The sequence below is a fragment of the Acipenser ruthenus genome, chromosome 27 (assembly GCF_902713425.1).
Source record: "Acipenser ruthenus chromosome 27, fAciRut3.2 maternal haplotype, whole genome shotgun sequence".
Lineage (NCBI taxonomy): Eukaryota > Metazoa > Chordata > Actinopteri > Acipenseriformes > Acipenseridae > Acipenser > Acipenser ruthenus.
Window position 1 is genome coordinate 6,644,184 of NC_081215.1, and position 18,540 is coordinate 6,662,723.

The window sequence follows — 18,540 nt, forward strand, 5'->3', positions numbered from 1 at the left end:
ACATGTTTTCTTCAAATCAGGTGGAAATGCATTCCGATCACAAGCTCATAACTGGAGTCTGGTTGAAAGTGTATAATATTAGACCGTATTCAGAGGGAGGTTAATCAAATTCCCTTGCAATATTGGTGGTTGTTTTTGTTATTCTGCGATCTTAAATGTTGCATGTCATTGTAAAAAGTGTAAGCGTGGATGTGAATGTCTGGGACAGGGGGTGGGTTCTTACCCACGTCAGTGTAGTAGTCGTCATAGCAACAGGTGTCAACATTTTGTTGATGTATCTACCATTTACTAGCTTCACTTTAAAGTGTCTGAAAATGCAACCCCATCCAATTTTTCTCCCTAGTCCTCAGGAGCACACTGACCAATGTTCTTGTAAGTCCCCAGTAAAAACTGGTAACTCTGTGCAACCCGTATTTGAACAAGCAAGCTCCCAATCACATGAATTGACCCTCACACCATATGGCAGCGTCTTTGCACCATATGGCAACGGGACCCGTTGCAGTTCATATATTTGTTTTCTATATTAATTTGAACGTTGTCTCTGTGTTTAAATGCTCACAAGTCAAAACTATATTTTGATAATCTTGCAGCATAAACTATGTTTTGTAAGCAAGTGCAAAGGCAATTTCCCAAAGAGGAATAAAATAATGAACAGTATTAAACTACCAAGAAACTACTCATCAATAATCTAACTGTGAATTATTGTACAGTAAATAAAATATTTCTTGCTAGTTTTAAAACTACAATTGTTTTATATGCCTTTTACCTTGCATTGCAATTGGCAAATACGAATTGTTAAAGCATTTATATTAAATGACAGCAAGTACATCACTGCTGCTCCATCAGCGCTGCTGTGGAAGTATAAAACAGATTATGTTGCATTTGCTACCGTATTACACCGTGCAAAAAGGAAATTCGTTTTTTTATTGTTGAGTGTAACAAATCTAATTCCAGGGTAGACCCAATAAGGTAATCAAGCCACCTTGTTTTCATGAACACTCTGGCAATGAACATTGTTTTGCTTTTTGTTTTAATGACTGTTGTAAGTATTACAGTATTAGAGTTCATCTGCTTGCAAACCGCGAGAGTTAGGAGCGTGACAGTGAAGCTAAAAGGTTAAAGTATCTGTGTAAAATCAACAGTAATCCAAAACGTCTGTAGGAGGCTAGGTGTTTAAATTTGGAGAATATTGATTTAAATTCAGTTATCGTGTTCACCATGTAATGATAGACAGACAGACCATTTTGAATGAGTCAAAATGAAAATAAATCTGGAAAACGGAAAGAGGAACAGCAAAGCAAAAGGGGACTTTTGAAAAATGTGAAGTTAATGAGAGGTTTCATAGTGTTTAATCAATTGGTCTTCAAGAGACTAAGAAAGCCAGGTAACTAAAGGGGTTGGGAATGTGGCTTACCTCCCCCTGCCCTCACCTTCCCTCTCACAGCACAGGCTTCAGTTGCAGCGCTGATTGAACTCAATACACAGCCTGGATTAAGATCTGGCAGGTTTCCATGGAAACTAGGTTACCTTGAAGATAAGGAACAAAAAGAATGAAAGGATCATCAAATTCTTCTTTTAATAGATTTCTTTTGTGTCATAAGAATTCATGAAAGAGAACCATCTCGAGGCTTCCCCTCACAAACTCAAACACACGTGACTTCACGCAGAAACGACACAGCGAGAAGTTGAAGCCTTTGTTCTAGCAACATTTTAATCTCCAAACAGAAGTGATTGGACTGCATCTCTCCCTGCACATCCAGGACTGCTTGCATAGTCAGAATCATAGTCTCAATCAAGTTACGGGAGAATAAAACTAAAGTGAACTTGTTTCACAATCAACACTTTTCCAAGAGTCGGCTCAGAAAAAGGGACATCACGTGATCACAAATAAAAACTGAAAACAAAGAGCACCAGTTATATTATATCACATGTTAATCTAGTAACTACACAGAAAGAATATGTATGAGATTTAAATTTAGACGTTCTAGGATTTCCAGCCGAGTCTTTATTTATTGGATATCCCTGCTACATTGAACCATGCACAGTAGTTATGCCTTTATGTAGCAAATCCACAGCACCATTTACATGTTTCATGAGGTTTCTATGAAGTATCCGAGTCGGCTCCAAACAAAAACCTTTAGTCATTGCTGAAAAACACCTAATGAAATAACTGAAATGTTCTGCAGCACTCAGAGGCTCGGATCCAGGGGGCCAGGCTAGTTTATTCATTTCTCTGCATGACAAGCTAAGGCTCATTTAAAAGGCTTTGCACCACTGAGTAGAGAAATTGATTGAACTCTGCTTTCTATTTCCATCTCACCTTTCCAAATAATTTCTAGACAGGGGGATCAGAAGCAGTGCTTTATCTGTGAGGCTGTGTTTAAATGGCAAGGGAAGAGCTTAACAAAAGATCAGGGAGGAAGGTTTAATGACGGGAGCAGCACACAAACATTACTTTACTTCATTGAGCCTGCAGGGTTTCTAAAGCCTGTTATTGTGCTGTCCTAACAGATCTCAGGTGGGTGTTCTAGTTTCTATTTCAAAGCCATTTCTTTTAACATTCGGAATGTTCAGTTCTGTTTTCACTTCTCCCCCTATCATTGTGGACTGGTAGTTTTTTCGTATGAGTGTGTTTTGAAAGTAAATGTTAATGAGGTTTAAACATGTATGTTTTATATTCTGCGACTTTTTGAATTTTTAAACATCGGATAATATTAAAAACTAGTGTGCAAAGTAGAATAAACGTACTAAAGCAAGTAAAATAAATGTCTATTGTTTAAAATGAAAAACTTCTAAAACAAGATGATTAAAAACGAAGACGAAACTTACAAACTCGTATGTACATATACAAATTGGTTGTGCACTCTATAAAGAACACTAGACAACTGATGCTAAAATCATGAAATATTGTCTCCCAACTGGGCAGGCTAATTATCTTGGTAAGGTGATATTTAGTATAGCAAGTCTGAGCTGGGTTTCAAATCTGGGGTGTAGCAGCTAATGCTTACCTAACCTGGTGTATTCTAAAAGGTCAAGGCTGTGCTTGTGAACAGTTGCTGGGAGGGGATTCAGCTTATTTCATGCTCAATATGTCTTCCTGTTCTCTGTTTACTCAATGAACTGAAGTCTTGCTAATTAACCCTAAATCTCATGCACAGCAACACTGGTCCTTTATCAAGTGGGGAAGGGGGGTTAGAGGCAGCACAGTACTCAATTGAAGTCTGTGTACGAGATCTTGTGTGACAGGAAACAAAGTACAACTGAATGTTTACTCTGCGCTCAGTGGCACCAATGCTGATCAGCCTTTCCTCAGTTTGAAAGCACTGCTGTTGGTGTTCTCTGAAGTCACACCTCTTCTCCCATTCCTTGACACCCTCCTCAGATTCCACCTCCAATCAGACTCGGAACGCCATTCTAATCATTTGACCCTCGTCGTCTGCCCTCGGCTACACCCACAACCAACTAGACTTTCTTTTTTTTGCAAAAGCAAATTAAAATAATCTAGGAAAATGAGCTCAACACAACAGACCCGTTAACTAAGCCTGGTCTTGGGGGTTAGGGGTTAATTTGATCAATCTGTACTGTGATAAACCTGGATCTGGATCTGTTTAGAGCATTTACAGATAATCCTGTGTACAACAGCACTTCAGTGTTGGAGAAGAATTGTGTGTTTTGTAGACATTGAGTAGGGAGTCCAGGTAGGCGGTGCTTGCCAAAAATCTGTGCAGATTTTCAAGCAGGATAAACAGTAAACTGCTGCGTCTCCCAGCACTCGTTTGTGATTCTGTACAATACGCTTCACCAGGTGTCATTTCATACTGCGTTGTTTTTAACATGCAAGTGGAAAGATCAGAACGACCTTTAGGAACGTAGATGGAGACAATAGCTGGTGACGTATCTCCCTTTTAAATCTGGTGGCTTCCTGACAGAAAAGCAAAACTGAACAACACATCCCCCTGTCAATATTCCCCCACATGTAGGTAACGGTGGAATGTGTGTGTGTGTGTTTATGTGGGGATGTGGTTTGCATTACAGTATTTGATATTTTCCTAATCTATCCCGTGAGTGGATTTAAACAGCTGCACTATGAGAATGTTATGTTAATGGAGGTAAGAGCATGCTTTTTAAGGGTGTTTCTTCAATTACACCCAGTGATCCTGTAACCTTTTAAAATGACTTGGAAGAAACTGACTGACTATTTTAATACAGTAAGGATTTCAAGTCAGTCTTCAGTGAAAAAGGCCAGTATTGATACAAGTAACACTATACACAGGCTTAATCCAGTCATTTAATCAACTGGGTTTTTTTAAAGAAGAACATTTCTTTGCAAAATGAGACACCAACTTCTTAAAATGAATTAATTATTGTGGACTTGATCAGAAGCTCACCAAAACACAGAAATGCTACTATAAAATAAGGCAGTTTTGCTATGAGACTATAATGTAGTACCAGGGTTTTTCATTGGTTATAATTGTGGTCATTAATAATAATTACAAAAACAAAAACAATACTGTATACAGTGTGTATGCATTTTACAAGTGCAACATATATGGCTAATTCAGAATTATCATCAGTACATGTTTTTCTGAAAGAAAATAATAATAATAATAATAATAATAATAATAATAATAATAATAATAATAATAATAATAATAATAAACAATTTAGGAACAACTTAAGACTATTCACAAGCCCCTAAATGAAGCATTGTGCTAATGACAAGTTGGAGTAATTAGCTCATTGTAAATTAAAAACATCAGAACACTGACATTCACATTGCAGATATTAAGTGAGGTAATAACAAAAGTGATTATATTCTGTCTGAGGCAGTTAACAATAAGCATGGTATTAGGGTGTTCTGACTACACACTGAAATCTCTCTGTCATTCACTTTGATTTGGATTATAAATCCTGTTATCCTGTGAGACACGGTAAGCACCACTGCCTTTAAAAACCAGGACTTAAAACAATACACATCAATTTAACTTGAGATAACATGTACCTTCCCTGTACAGAGGACTTCAATTCTAAAACTTCTTTAAAACCTACAAAAGAGTAAGTCCTCTCACCCTAATAAAATCAAGCAATACTATTCAATATTCTCTGAATTGCTGAAAGATTACAGTATCTTTGTTGTTTTGCTCTCATTCAGTTTAGTTCATCCGCTGTGTTCATTCCTCACCTCATGTTTGCTAAAGAAAGACAGTACAGCTTGAGGGGGGTGATACATGTGACATGGATAGCAACATGGGGCGAGGAAACGGTTCAAAACTGAGTCTGCAGAGAGTAATTGCTATGAATACATGTTGTTGTGTACAGTGCAGTATATTGTGGACAGAATTACACCAAGACATTTTTCTGTTCTTTTGTAACTATAACAGTAGTTGATCAGACACAAATAGTCTTCTTACAGAAACCCAGACTATAAAGAGCGTCTATTTGGAGACAGATCTAATGATTTCACTTCTATTATTTCTGCTATTGTAGTCTCCCTGGTGGTCTTAATTTCACTGCAGTAAATTTTGCCAATTTCATAACCTCAAACAGAGATTTAGTTTTTTTTTCTTCTTTTTTTTCCTTCATTATTTTCAAATATAAAATGTCAATTTAAAAACATAAATATGATTTATAAGACATTCATAAGACCCACAATTAAAGAGGGATAAATCTTTGAAAGGAGACAAAAAGGAGAAAAACGTTTCTTCAGCAATACATCAACCAAAAACACATTAGTGCAAGTGCTTGAAGTCCCACTGTTTTAAAAACCAAGAAAAATGTGTTTGAAGTTTGACGTCCTGTGATTATAATAAGAGTTAAGACCAGTGTTACTTGTGTCACAGTTCTGTTATTATTATGAGACATGGTGAACGATCGTTTTTCTGTTATTATACACAGCAGTGGTGTGAGATCTCTGTATTATAAGGTTGATGATAAAACTGCTAACCTCCGTTTTTAAAAACAAACTCCACCACCACAAAACACTGTCAATACCAAAGCAAGCAACAGTGCATATATGGAGCGGTATTCTACTGCTTTTCCATTGAGTACCATTCAGACTTCAAGAAATCTGGAGAGATTCCAGTATTGCCTACACATACTCCTCCTAACAAAATACTTGTCATTCTTAGTTGCTTCATCTTATTTAGTAAACACTTTTGGGGTGATGCCTCATGCTTTGTTATGAAACCAGCTTGTCCACTGAAGTCGTATTACTAAAACAGCAATACAGGGCTATATATTGAATAACCAATGGCAAAGCAGTCAACACAGCGTAAACAAAGGCAAGCCTTTTGAAATCCCACTTGAATTCAATAGCTTATAAACTCTGTTAACTTAGTACAGAAAAAACTGAAACTAGCTTTTGGGGATTTAAACAAAGCGGGCTCAGATGAGGGGGGGGGGGGCAGGATAAGCAAGCCTACTTTTAAAAATGTGAACTGACTGAATGAAAGCACAAGAGCAGAGATTAACAATCTAGTTGCATAACAAACTAAAGGCTCTTCCACCGAGACTGTATCTTGAAGCATAAAAACTCAGATTTCACAAACATGTGAAACATACAGGAGATCTTTGACTTGTGCGTGACGGCCGGATGTAGATTGCTGACTACAGATGGAAGCAGCTTCAGCCCCAGTTTGATACTGGAAGGAGGTGAGTTCTACAGGTTGCTTTTATGATGGAAAGTGTTCAAATCAGTTCTGTGCCCAACAGGGAAGCCAACACGGAGACTTAAAGTGCAATTTGATTTTAGTATCAAATTGACCATGCTTGTGGAGCTGCAGCTTTAATTTGATCCCAGTAGCTTCATTTACATGTATAATGTTAAGTTAAAGGGAATAGCCTAAGATAACACAGCGTGATGAAATGCACTACTCTCTTGGCTACATTCCATGTCCCACATACGTATAACACATTAGCATCACCGCTGGCTTTCAAATTAATTAAATGATGTTAGTCATGGTCAATGGCCCGAGAAACATACACAGTAAACATGGTCATAAAACTACCTGAGATATCTCAGAATGGTTCTCATTTTGTATTCCAGGGATAAAAGCTGAAGTTAGCAGCCCCCTATGAATGTACCAGTTACCAGTGTTGACCTGTCCTGACATACATTGTTAAACCTCCTTTAGCAGTGACCTGCCATTTCCAGCCTACATACGCTTAAAATAGTCCTGTCATTGTTTACCCACTTGTAAAGAGGCTAATGTTTGTGTCACGTGCACCTATTTGTATTTCCGGATGTGCGTTTTTCTCAGACAAATATGCGTACTCCCACATACTGTTGTTGAAATAATGCCTGCTACGTTGTTGTTTCCTGTTGAATGTGATCAGTATTCCAAAACCAGAGTTTGGAGGGAAACAAATGCATCAGTCAAGCAGGGTTTCAGCTGATGCCTTCAGCAGTGCATGACAGGTGACAGTCAAAGCATTCTGCTGCAGCCGTACAGCAGACTGAGGACTGGCTCTGACAGTGAGGGCGGAAATACTATACCAGTGTCTGCAGCAGAAATTAGGCCTATTCACATATTCAAGGTTAAGAAGAGCGCAGGACTCTGTCACAGCAAGCACTGAGTTTTTTTTTTTTAAGTGTACATTGTGTCCTGTAATGAATGAGCATGTCATCAGGTCATTACTGTGTTTGTTTGTATTCACTGGACAATTTGAGTTTTTGTTTACTGAACATTTTCTACAGGCTTCTGGGAAAGTAAAACTCACAAACCAAGGGGGAATGAGTTATTGAATCAGCTTTGTTTTTTTCCTGAAGCGTTTGGGCCAGCATGTATTGCATGCAGGTAAATAATACATGGTGATGCAAGTCCTTGGTTTTTTTTATTTTATTTTTAAATGAAATAGAAATTTTGTTAGCCATTAGTGCAACAACACTTACAATAGAGCACTATACTGTAGGCATTACGTTACATTTTCACGTTGTTTGTTTATCTTGTTATTTGTAAAGCTGTCTGTTTAAAAACAAATAGTTAATTAATTAAATGTAATTCTTGATGTAAAACCTGGACCTTTTGAGGCACTTGAGTACCAGGGTTTAAAACCACTGTCCTGGACTGTATGAGGCTCACTACCTGGGGCCCTAATATCTGCTGCACAGTCCTGGAGCAGGATACATTGGCTCCATCTAAGTGTGCTTGCCTTGGTACTGCTCTGCTTACATTGGTCATTTCACTCCATCGGTGTCTTTGCGGTCAAAGCATCTTACTGGCTGCAAACATGTCAATCATTAGGGGAAGCAGTTGATTGGTTGCTGACAAGAAAGAAAGCCTTGAGGAAGGAACAATTTCACTCTCCACGTGAAATGACCTGGGAATTACAAGTCAACCGGACAGCATGGCTTGCAAGCAGAGATTTCTTTAACCTAGTGTAGTACCAGGTATCATATTTTCAAATGAAAGTACATGTTTGTTAAACATGTGTTTTATTTCAACACTGCACATTTGAGACTCCTTAATGAAGTCAATTTGATGATACTTTACAATTCGATTCTTCACAGTTGGGCCATCATGATGATAAATAGCCCTTGAGTATTTCATTACCCTTGAAGTTCAAGCTTCTTGATGTGTAAGTATCGGTACCATTGATTTCAATACCAGAGAGTGTGCTACCACATACAGTCCACTGACTGTCACTGCTTGTAATGAGCTGGTCTACTGATGATTTTTCACAGGGATTTTAGGTGACGCATTTAAGAGTCTTAAGATGACATGCACAGTTGGAAATAATTGGATGACAATCTTTTTTAAGATTTTGTTCTTGTTTAACTTGAGAAGGTAATGGCGTCACGTGTCAGGTCTCTCCTGTAGACTAGCTGTGAGTGTTATCAAACGTGACAGTGTGGACGACATTTGCATATACGATTAACTTTCTGAGGGATTAACATTTCACAGCAATCAGTTGCAGCAGATTGCTACCTCAAATTGGAAAGAACACAGGCGAATATTTCATTGGCATGAATAGGATCGCTTTTAGCTTACTGCATTATACTATGCTAAAGCATAAGTATAGAAACAGCATGTTAACAGTCTCAATGGGCACAGCTGTATAGAACCTTACAGAGTTCTACTTCTTTCCAGAACCTTCCAGTACCGATAACTAGTCAAAATGCAAAGTCTATTAAATATGAATTCTTGAATCAAATGTTATATCATTCCGAATCATGTTGTCCTGTGATAAGTCTACATTTCAATAAGCAAATGTCACAGAGTCCCATTGACAGCACAGCCCTGAATGACTGACCAGTTCTGTTGAAGTCAGAGCAGAAGCAGCACATACATACCAAAGCATTTGTCACATAACAGCAATAACACAGCCAATACTGTAGAGTGCTATAGGATGGCAAACAGCTGTGCATGTGGGTAATATCAGCACTAGAAGTGAATGGTCTGTTTATGAGCTGTGAGTGCTGATATAACCAATACACAGATACTTGTGGTCCTCTAATGCTATTAAGTACTGCTATCATATTAGTATAAAAGTTAACAAATCCAGCTATATCTGTTTTCTAATTGTTGCCAACCTTTATTAAGTCCATTGTTGAAAAGAGGGACAGGTTGATGAAGAGAATACTGTGAAGTGGCTGATGCACGATTGTGATGTCACCATTTTGAATGGATTGTGATGTCACCGTTTTGAATGGACTTTTCAGTTGAATGGAATTCCGAGAGGTGCCCAAAGTGTGATTTGCCTAAAGTAGCTGCTGTCAACCGTACTGATAGGGATGGTACAGCTTGGTATAAACTTCAAATGTGACTGCTGATGTCATGAATTGGGAATACAGCAGAAGAAACGTTCGCTCTTATTGGTGGGAAGATCCTCAGCTTCTGTAGTTCATAATAATAACGATAATAATAAAATGAGAGTAATGTATCAATTCATTTTTGGAACAAAAAACACCTTAGAATTTACTTAAATAACAATACTAGACTTAGTAGCTTTTTGAACTAAAGAAATTTCTTTTGGATTGCACACATTGAGTTTCATATCTAAACTAGCACTAGTTGTCTGGAGATTGACCTAAAGATATTATACTATTAGTCATTTTGAAATAATAGTTTCTGGCTTGTATATTTAAACTTATGGCACAGCACAGAGCAGTAAAGCACAGAGTAGTAGTATCCGTGCCTCCAGAGTTATATTCATTTCATTATATTCATTTGAAATCTACGTTGCTTTCCAGACAATTCACATAATAGAGCAGTGCTCCCAGATTCTGGGATATTTAGTAGTAGGTGTTTTTTTATTCTGAATTTAAATGCATTAGAACTGAAATGTGTCACCATTCAATTCAAAATACTTATTTGAGAGAGGTTGTCTGTAGTAATAGATACAGCTCAGTTTTCCATGTAAAATATGTAGTATTCTACAGTACGGTAGTAGTTGATAACACACTATAGTCTAGCATAGTGCTTTGGACACTATACTAGAATCATATACTGTATAATATGTTAAGCCTATGCAACACAAGGCAACAATGGCGCAGTAAGAGAAGTAGCTAGTTGAGGTGATATTTTTCATCTCCACCATTTATTTCAAGCTACAACAGCTGAACAAGCTTCAGTTGAGCTACCTAGGGAGAATTGCTTTTAAAAAATGTCAGACGGTTACAACGCCTTTAGGGACCATTTGGGTGGTCAACAAGCTTTCTGTTCAGAAGTCTATGGAAGTAATGTGCAAAACAGACACTAAGAAGAAATTCAGCTGGAGGGGACTGCAGCTTTAAAACTCAAGGGTGCGGCGCAGAGCGCTTAAAACAAAAGGGCTTCATTTTTTTAATTTTTTCCAAAGACGATTTATCACGAGTGAGGGTCCTTTGGTTGTGAATGAATATCAAACAACGCAGTCCATTAGTTGCCAAGCTACAGGAGACAAGCTCTCCACAGATCTCAGCACATTAATCGTCACTACAGCACTCAGGAGAGATAAGCATGGCTGTTTTTCTGAATACTTCTCCAAAAAATAAAACAAGTGATTTTCTACTAAATTGATGCCAATCTGAGTGTCATGCAGAGGACTTGCAAGCCTACACACACTGTATATCTATATACCGTTATGTTTTGGGGTTTTAATCAGTCTTAGCAGGGCAGAGGCTGGGCATGAACCGCTGACCACTCACTGCAGGCGAGGGTCTTAACCACTGTGCAAAAGAGCCACGTGTGGATATAGAGCTTTTAAGATCATCTCACTGATGGGTCAGAAGCTGTAACGGCAGTCAGTAACACTGCCTTTAATTCCATACATAAACTGAAATGATTGGCAAATTCCGTAAAATCAGCTCATTTTTGTATCATGCTTATGAAAAAAATAAAATGCCCTGTTAGCTTTTACAAAAGGGATCTTGATCATTTCATGCTGCACAGCATTATTGATGTGATCTTGTAGGTTAATAACAGTCACCGTTTTGTAGAAAAACATATCGCTGTGATATTGACAACATGGCAAAGATAAAGTATTGAGCTTCTTGTACACACTGCAGGGTGTTCTGTCACACTTCAGATATCTGTTCAACAGTCATTGCAGTATAGAGAGAACTGCAGGGGCAGAGGACGATGTGAAGACAGCGAGGGACATTACAAGTAGAAGACAGTGACCAACAGCAGAGACGATGACTAGCTCAGCGGAGGGGGGGGGGATTTGTTGTCCTGCTCTGTTTGTACTACAGCAAACTTCAAATAAAGGAATTGAGTGGAGTTGTTTGTATGCATGTCTTGCTTTTAATACATACGCATATAGAACCATTTACCCAAGGCTTGGTGAAACTTGCCAAGGACATGATCTTTGGGTATCTGTCAGTCTGCCATATAGACATCTTTATATAGATGTTCAGATTCAGATATATGTTGTTATTATTATTATTATTATTATTATTATTATTATTATTATTATTATTATTATTATTATTTATTTGGCAGACGCCTTTGTCCAAGGCGACATATATTATACTGTGCGTATGGTGGACGTTGGTCGCAGGGTATGTAGATGAAGGAGGACAGATGTCCTTTTGAAAACCCCTTAAGGGAACCTTGGTTTTAGACAACAACCCTCCATTCCAGGTTTGCATTTCCAGATCTGAGACGTGCCAATGCCAATAGTCACTTCATTTCATATTCAGCTAAGCACACAAACAGGTGTTCAAAATAGACCCCGAGTGGGACAGAGCCCTTTTCAAATGAGAGCTCAACGAGGCAAGAACAGAAGAGAGGATGGGGAAAAGCTATTTGAATTTCAATGCCCTGCCTTTCTCTGTAAACACACAGACAATGAAGAGCATCAGCACCTCAGAGTGGTATTTAACAAGTAGTTGATTAAAGAAAAAGGAATAAAAAAAGGCGATGGTCTGTGTACATCCTTCCCTTTTGTATGTATTTTGTCCGGCTTGTGTATTTCTGAAGATGCACAGATAAAAGATAAAGCCACTCTCCATTTAGATGCACATAAATTGTGTTCTAAGGTCATGACTCTCCCCAGCTGCAGGGATCTCGAATTTGGCACTGCTGTTTATCCAGTCCTCAACAGACAGAATCATAGCGCCTCCTACTGTAAACCTATGTGTATTACAAGGATATTTGTAAATAAAAAAATAACACCAGTCTATAATAAATGTCTCTTACCCCCACCTTCCCTATTTCATAACTTTATTATATATGCATTTTATTTAGTTCTGTTTTTATTTTATTTTCAATTTGTATGTATTCTTGCTAACAGGGCTTAAAGGAATGAGCTATGAAGATTGATCAAACTGAAAGTGGTCAGGGTATGGAATGGGTTACCAAGCTACCCCAGACAGCAAGAAGACACTTCACATAGAGAGTGGTCAGGGTATGGAATGGGTTACCTAGCTGCCCCAGACAGCAAGAAGACACTTCACATAGAGAGTGGTCAGGGTATGGAATGGGTTACCTAGCTGCCCCAGACAGCCATTGCTTTAGTCTACTCACTGATAACATTTTTGATAACATTTTGTTTTTGTTTCAAGACCACAACAACAATAGCTGTTCCTTCAGCCATGGTTTCAGTCTTATCCCTCAGGAAAAGGGGCTGCAAAGTGTCAGTCAATAAAAGGGTAAACCGGAAACCATTTCTTCAGAGAGAAAGGCTGCCAAATGGAAAATTCATGAACTTGTTAAAGTGGGGTTCTCCCTCTGACATGTTTGAACTGTATGTCCATAGCTGGGTCCATTTTGAATACAGTAAACACCTGGACGATTTATCAGGTAGAAATGAGTTGCTAAGAATAATACGCAATTTGATAAATTCAACGCTCTGTTGTATATTTTGCAATGCACTTACACGCATAGAAATTGTGAAATATTGAGGCCAGTGAATTAACCAAGGGTCTTTACACTGCAAATTATAATATCCTGATAACATAGCACGGTTCATATACTCTGCATGGACAATGTATTGGGACCTGTCATCGCTGCATTTGGTGATGGTGATAATGCATGACTGAGACTTCAGGCGTTTCCATGGCCACGCCAATCCTCAGATCTCCATCCATTGAGCATGTGTGGGATGAACTTGAACAACACATTTGTGATCTCTGCATGAAAAAATTGATACATCCCTTAAGACAACTTCCAGCCCCTTGTGGAGTCAAGGCTGTGGGCCAACCTGATGTGAAGTACAGGTCCTAATAAAGAGGCCAGACAGTGTTCATTTACAATACAAACTAAAAGACGCTTTTTGGTCCAAACCCACATTCTTATTTCCTTTCTGATACAATGCTGTTTGGAAGAGAATTCCAGAGAGTTGCAGATTCCAAGCTAAACACCAGTCTAGTTATATTCCTGGCTCAACAGGCAGCAGTTGAAGTGTGCTCAGTGTCTGCGGGATGGTTTGTAATTGGAAAATGAGTGGAACGGCGTCTGCTCCACTGTTACCATAGTGAGCTAATTGCCACCAGACTCATTTTGACAATGTGCCGTGTCAGATACTCAGTAATGTAACTGCCTGAATGTACTGTTACTAACTAATTAAATCATTCATTCAATTTTACTGTTAGTCCAAATTTTTCTTTTTTTGAAAGAAAGGTTTATTAAAGAAAAGACTTCATCATAAGTCCTAATTAATTTCATAAAGTCATTCTATCTTGTAAACTTTCCAACAACTTTAGTGTCTTTTTATTTTAAAAACTGATAAAACTCTTCTCTGCTTGTAGTGTTTAGTATCTTAAAGTGATTGTAGCAAACAAAATAATTGCATACATCTTAAATGTGCAGTTTTAAACACAAGTCACATAACAAACCTAAAACTGCTTGTATTGTGATAGGGTGCCACTCGTGAGTATCAGCCAGTCAGTGGCTGAACACAACTCCTAATACAATACACAAGTTGTCAGTAGAGGCTTATTGAACCCTGAAGACAGAATAATCAAAGTGCGTGCCTCTCTTACCTTAGAATCATTATTATTAATTGGTCATTTTTAGCTTTGGACACTTTTATCCAAAGCGACTTACAGAGACTAGGGGTGAATTATGCATCAACAACTGCTGCTGCTGTAGAGTCACTTACAATAGGACCTCGGTTTTAAGTCTCATCTGAAGGACAGAGCACAAGGTGGTTAAGTAACTTGCTCAGAGTCACACACAGTAAGTCAATGGCTGGGATTGAACCAGGACCCTCCTGGTAAAAAGCCCTTTTCTTTAACCACTGGACCACCAAGCTTCCCTTAAAAAAAGGACACTATTATAGCACAGACAGGTTAACTAGTTTCAGTGGGAGGCAATAGTAGCAGTTCATATGAGTAGTTATACAAAGTGAAGGGGCAATTTCAAGGAGCAGAAGTGCAATTATAATACTGAGGAGCGTAAACAGGAAATGAAATGGGCTGATCCACAGGTACCAATCAAGAAGGAATGGTCTTTAAAGGGTCTGTTGGTCCAAAACCACATGAGACAGTGAATAACTACTGTAACTGTGATAAAAACCAGGTTCAATCTCAAAACACCCAAGCAAACCAGAGTGAAAAAACAGATATCACCATTTGTTCTTGATTTATTAATAACTGGTGGCTGTGTATGTGTTATATTATATGCAACACCTGTAAAAGAACATACTTTATGCCTGTTCTATACTTGTACCAGCCTCCACATTTTATTCAGAATGCGTTTCTCTTACAGTCCTTGCTGTTCGATCTTGGGAACTGCATTCTGTCACCAGGAACGTTATACCGAGAGAGGGTGCCATGGATCATTTTAAGAAAAAAAACAGGCTTGAAAATAATGCTCCCGGCTTCTACAAATTGATTTTTTATCTTTGTTTTCACAGGGTCGACAAGTCATTCTCCCGAGCAAGAAGCTTATGGTGAGGGAATTCTTTACTCCTGTTTCTGAAATCAAAAAAAGTTTGTATTTTTTATTTTTATAATATTTTTTTTTAACAGTGATTGTTTGGCGTTTTCCTTGGTTTGGTTGAAAGTGGAGTTAATTAGTATTGTGCTATTCCACGGTATTCAGTACATCTGGAGATTTTTCTGTAAAGATGAACTGCAGATAAATGCATGGGTGGAACTAGGAGAGGGGTTCCAATGGTTTGGACGAAATCGAGTTATGTCATTTTTTTTTAAACTAAAGGGGGATAGAGAATGCGTTTTACAGTATTTTTACAAAGCACTGTATATTAGTAGCAGTAGCATGCAGTGCAAAACAACACATATACAGTTATTTCACTTGCTGACCTTGTGGGGACCTGCAACATAGTCAAGGCTAGGGAAATTATTGATTGCTATCTTTATTTATCAGTGGGCCGACTGGACTCCACAATTCCACTTGACTTAGTTTTGGCCCAATCTTACTGGTACAACTTTTTATAGAAGGTTACTTTGCACTTTACAAAGCACACAACTTTTATGAAACAGTTGTTTGGTGTAATGTAATTTTTTTATTTTTTACCATTTTGTATTTGATTGTTTTTCATTGAATGTTTTTTGTTGGGAAGCGCTTTGGGATCCTTGGGATGTAAGGCACTTTTGAAATGTGAACTGTATTGTAATGTGCACAGTAATAGTTTGTTTAAAGGCCATCAACACTGCAGTCCAGGTGCAGGAAAGAGAACTCCACTCAACACTGCAGTCCAGGTGCAGGAAAGAGAACTCCACTCAACACTGCAGAGTGCTCTAGTAGTTCAGGAAATAGAACACGCCTCAACACTGCAGAGCGCTCTAGTAGTATAGGAAAGAGAACTCCACTCAACACTGCAGAGTGCTCTAGTAGTATAGGAAAGAGAACTCCACTCAACACTGCAGAGTGCTCTAGTAGTATAGGAAAGAGAACTCCACTCAACACTGCAGAGTGCTCTAGTTCTATAGGAAAGAGAACTCCACTCAACACTGCAGAGTGCTCTAGTAGTATAGGAAAGAGAACTCCACTCAACACTGCAGAGTGCTCTAGTTCTATAGGAAAGAGAACTCCACTCAACACTGCAGAGTGCTCTAGTAGTATAGGAAAGAGAACTCCACTTAACACTGCAGAGTGCTCTAGTTCTATAGGAAAGAGAACTCAACACTGCAGAGTGCTCTAGTAGTATAGGAAAGAGAACTCCACTCAACACTGCAGAGTGCTCTAGTTCTATAGGAAAGAGAACTCCACTTAACACTGCAGAGTGCTCTGGTAGTATAGGAAAGAGAACTCCACTTAACACTGCAGAGTGCTCTAGTTCTATAGGAAAGAGAACTCCACTCAACACTGCAGAGTGCTCTAGTAGTATAGGAAAGAGAACTCCACTTAACACTGCAGAGTGCTCTAGTTCTATAGGATAGAGAACTCCACTCAACACTGCAGAGTGCTCTAGTTCTATAGGAAAGAGAACTCCACTCAATACTGCAGAGTGCTGTAGTAGTATAGGAAAGAGAACTCCACTCAACACTGCAGAGTGCTCTAGTAGTATAGGAAAGAGAACTCCACTTAACACTGCAGAGTGCTCTAATAGTATAGGAAAGAGAACTCCACTTAACACTGCAGAGTGCTGTAGTTCTATAGGAAAGAGAACTCCACTCAACACTGCAGAGCGCTCTAGTAGTTCAGGAAATGGAACACGCCTCAACACTGCAGAGCGCTCTAGTAGTATAGGAAAGAGAACTCCACTCAACACTGCAGAGTGCTCTAGTAGTATAGGAAAGAGAACTCCACTCAACACTGCAGAGTGCTCTAGTAGTATAGGAAAGAGAACTCCACTCAACACTGCAGAGTGCTCTAGTAGTATAGGAAAGAGAACTCCACTCAACACTGCAGAGTGCTCTAGTAGTTCAGGAAATAGAACTCCACTTAACACTGCAGAGTGCTCTAGTAGTATAGGAAAGAGAACTCCACTCAACACTGCAGAGTGCTCTAGTAGTATAGGAAAGAGAACTCCACTCAATACTGCAGAGTGCTGTAGTAGTATAGGAAAGAGAACTCCACTCAACACTGCAGAGTGCTCTAGTAGTATAGGAAAGAGAACTCCACTTAACACTGCAGAGTGCTCTAATAGTATAGGAAAGAGAACTCCACTTAACACTGCAGAGTGCTGTAGTTCTATAGGAAAGAGAACTCCACTCAACACTGCAGAGCGCTCTAGTAGTTCAGGAAATAGAACACGCCTCAACACTGCAGAGCGCTCTAGTAGTATAGGAAAGAGAACTCCACTCAACACTGCAGAGTGCTCTAGTAGTATAGGAAAGAGAACTCCACTCAACACTGCAGAGTGCTCTAGTAGTATAGGAAAGAGAACTCCACTCAACACTGCAGAGTGCTCTAGTAGTATAGGAAAGAGAACTCCACTCAACACTGCAGAGTGCTCTAGTAGTATAGGAAAGAGAACTCCACTCAACACTGCAGAGTGCTCTAGTAGTATAGGAAAGAGAACTCCACTCAACACTGCAGAGTGCTCTAGTAGTATAGGAAAGAGAACTCCACTCAAAACTGCAGAGTGCTCTAGTAGTTCAGGAAATAGAACTCCACTTAACACTGCAGAGTGCTCTAGTAGTATAGGAAAGAGAACTCCACTCAACACTGCAGAGTGCTCTAGTAGTATAGGAAAGAGAACTCCACTCAACACTGCAGAGTGCTCTAGTAGTATAGGAAAGAGAACTCCACTCAACACTGCAGAGTGCTCTAGTAGTATAGGAAAGAGAACTCCACTCAACACTGCAGAGTGCTCTAGTAGTATAGGAAAGAGAACTCCACTCAACACTGCAGAGTGCTCTAGTAGTATAGGAAAGAGAACTCCACTTAACACTGCAGAGTGCTCTAGTCGTATAGGAAAGAGAACTCCACTCAACACTGCAGAGTGCTCTAGTAGTATAGGAAAGAGAACTCCACTCAACACTGCAGAGTGCTCTAGTAGTATAGGAAAGAGAACTCCACTCAACACTGCAGAGTGCTCTAGTAGTATAGGAAAGAGAACTCCACTCAACACTGCAGAGTGCTCTAGTAGTATAGGAAAGAGAACTCCACTCAACACTGCAGAGTGCTCTAGTAGTATAGGAAAGAGAACTCCACTCAACACTGCAGAGTGCTCTAGTAGTTCAGGAAATAGAACTCCACTTAA

General features: G+C 39.0%; 1 protein-coding gene across 8 annotated transcripts in view; it reads left to right on the forward strand.

The window, feature by feature from the left end:
• The window catches only part of LOC117432073 (rap1 GTPase-activating protein 1-like), a 165,966-nt gene that overhangs the window by 62,314 nt on the left and 85,112 nt on the right, over window positions 1-18,540 (forward strand). For 4 of the 8 annotated variants that reach the window (XM_059002076.1, XM_059002077.1, XM_059002066.1 and 1 more), the window contains one exon: window positions 15,283-15,318. The exons of 2 other annotated variants lie outside the window; for them this stretch is intronic. Coding sequence is in view for 2 of the 6 variants with exons in the window: in XM_059002066.1 (XP_058858049.1) it covers window positions 15,283-15,318 (36 nt within the window). In the remaining 4 variants the exon portion in view is untranslated. Of the gene's footprint in view, window positions 1-15,282; window positions 15,359-18,540 lie in introns of all 8 variants that reach the window. 2 more of the 8 variants (XM_059002078.1, XM_059002081.1) reach the window with 1 other exon arrangement.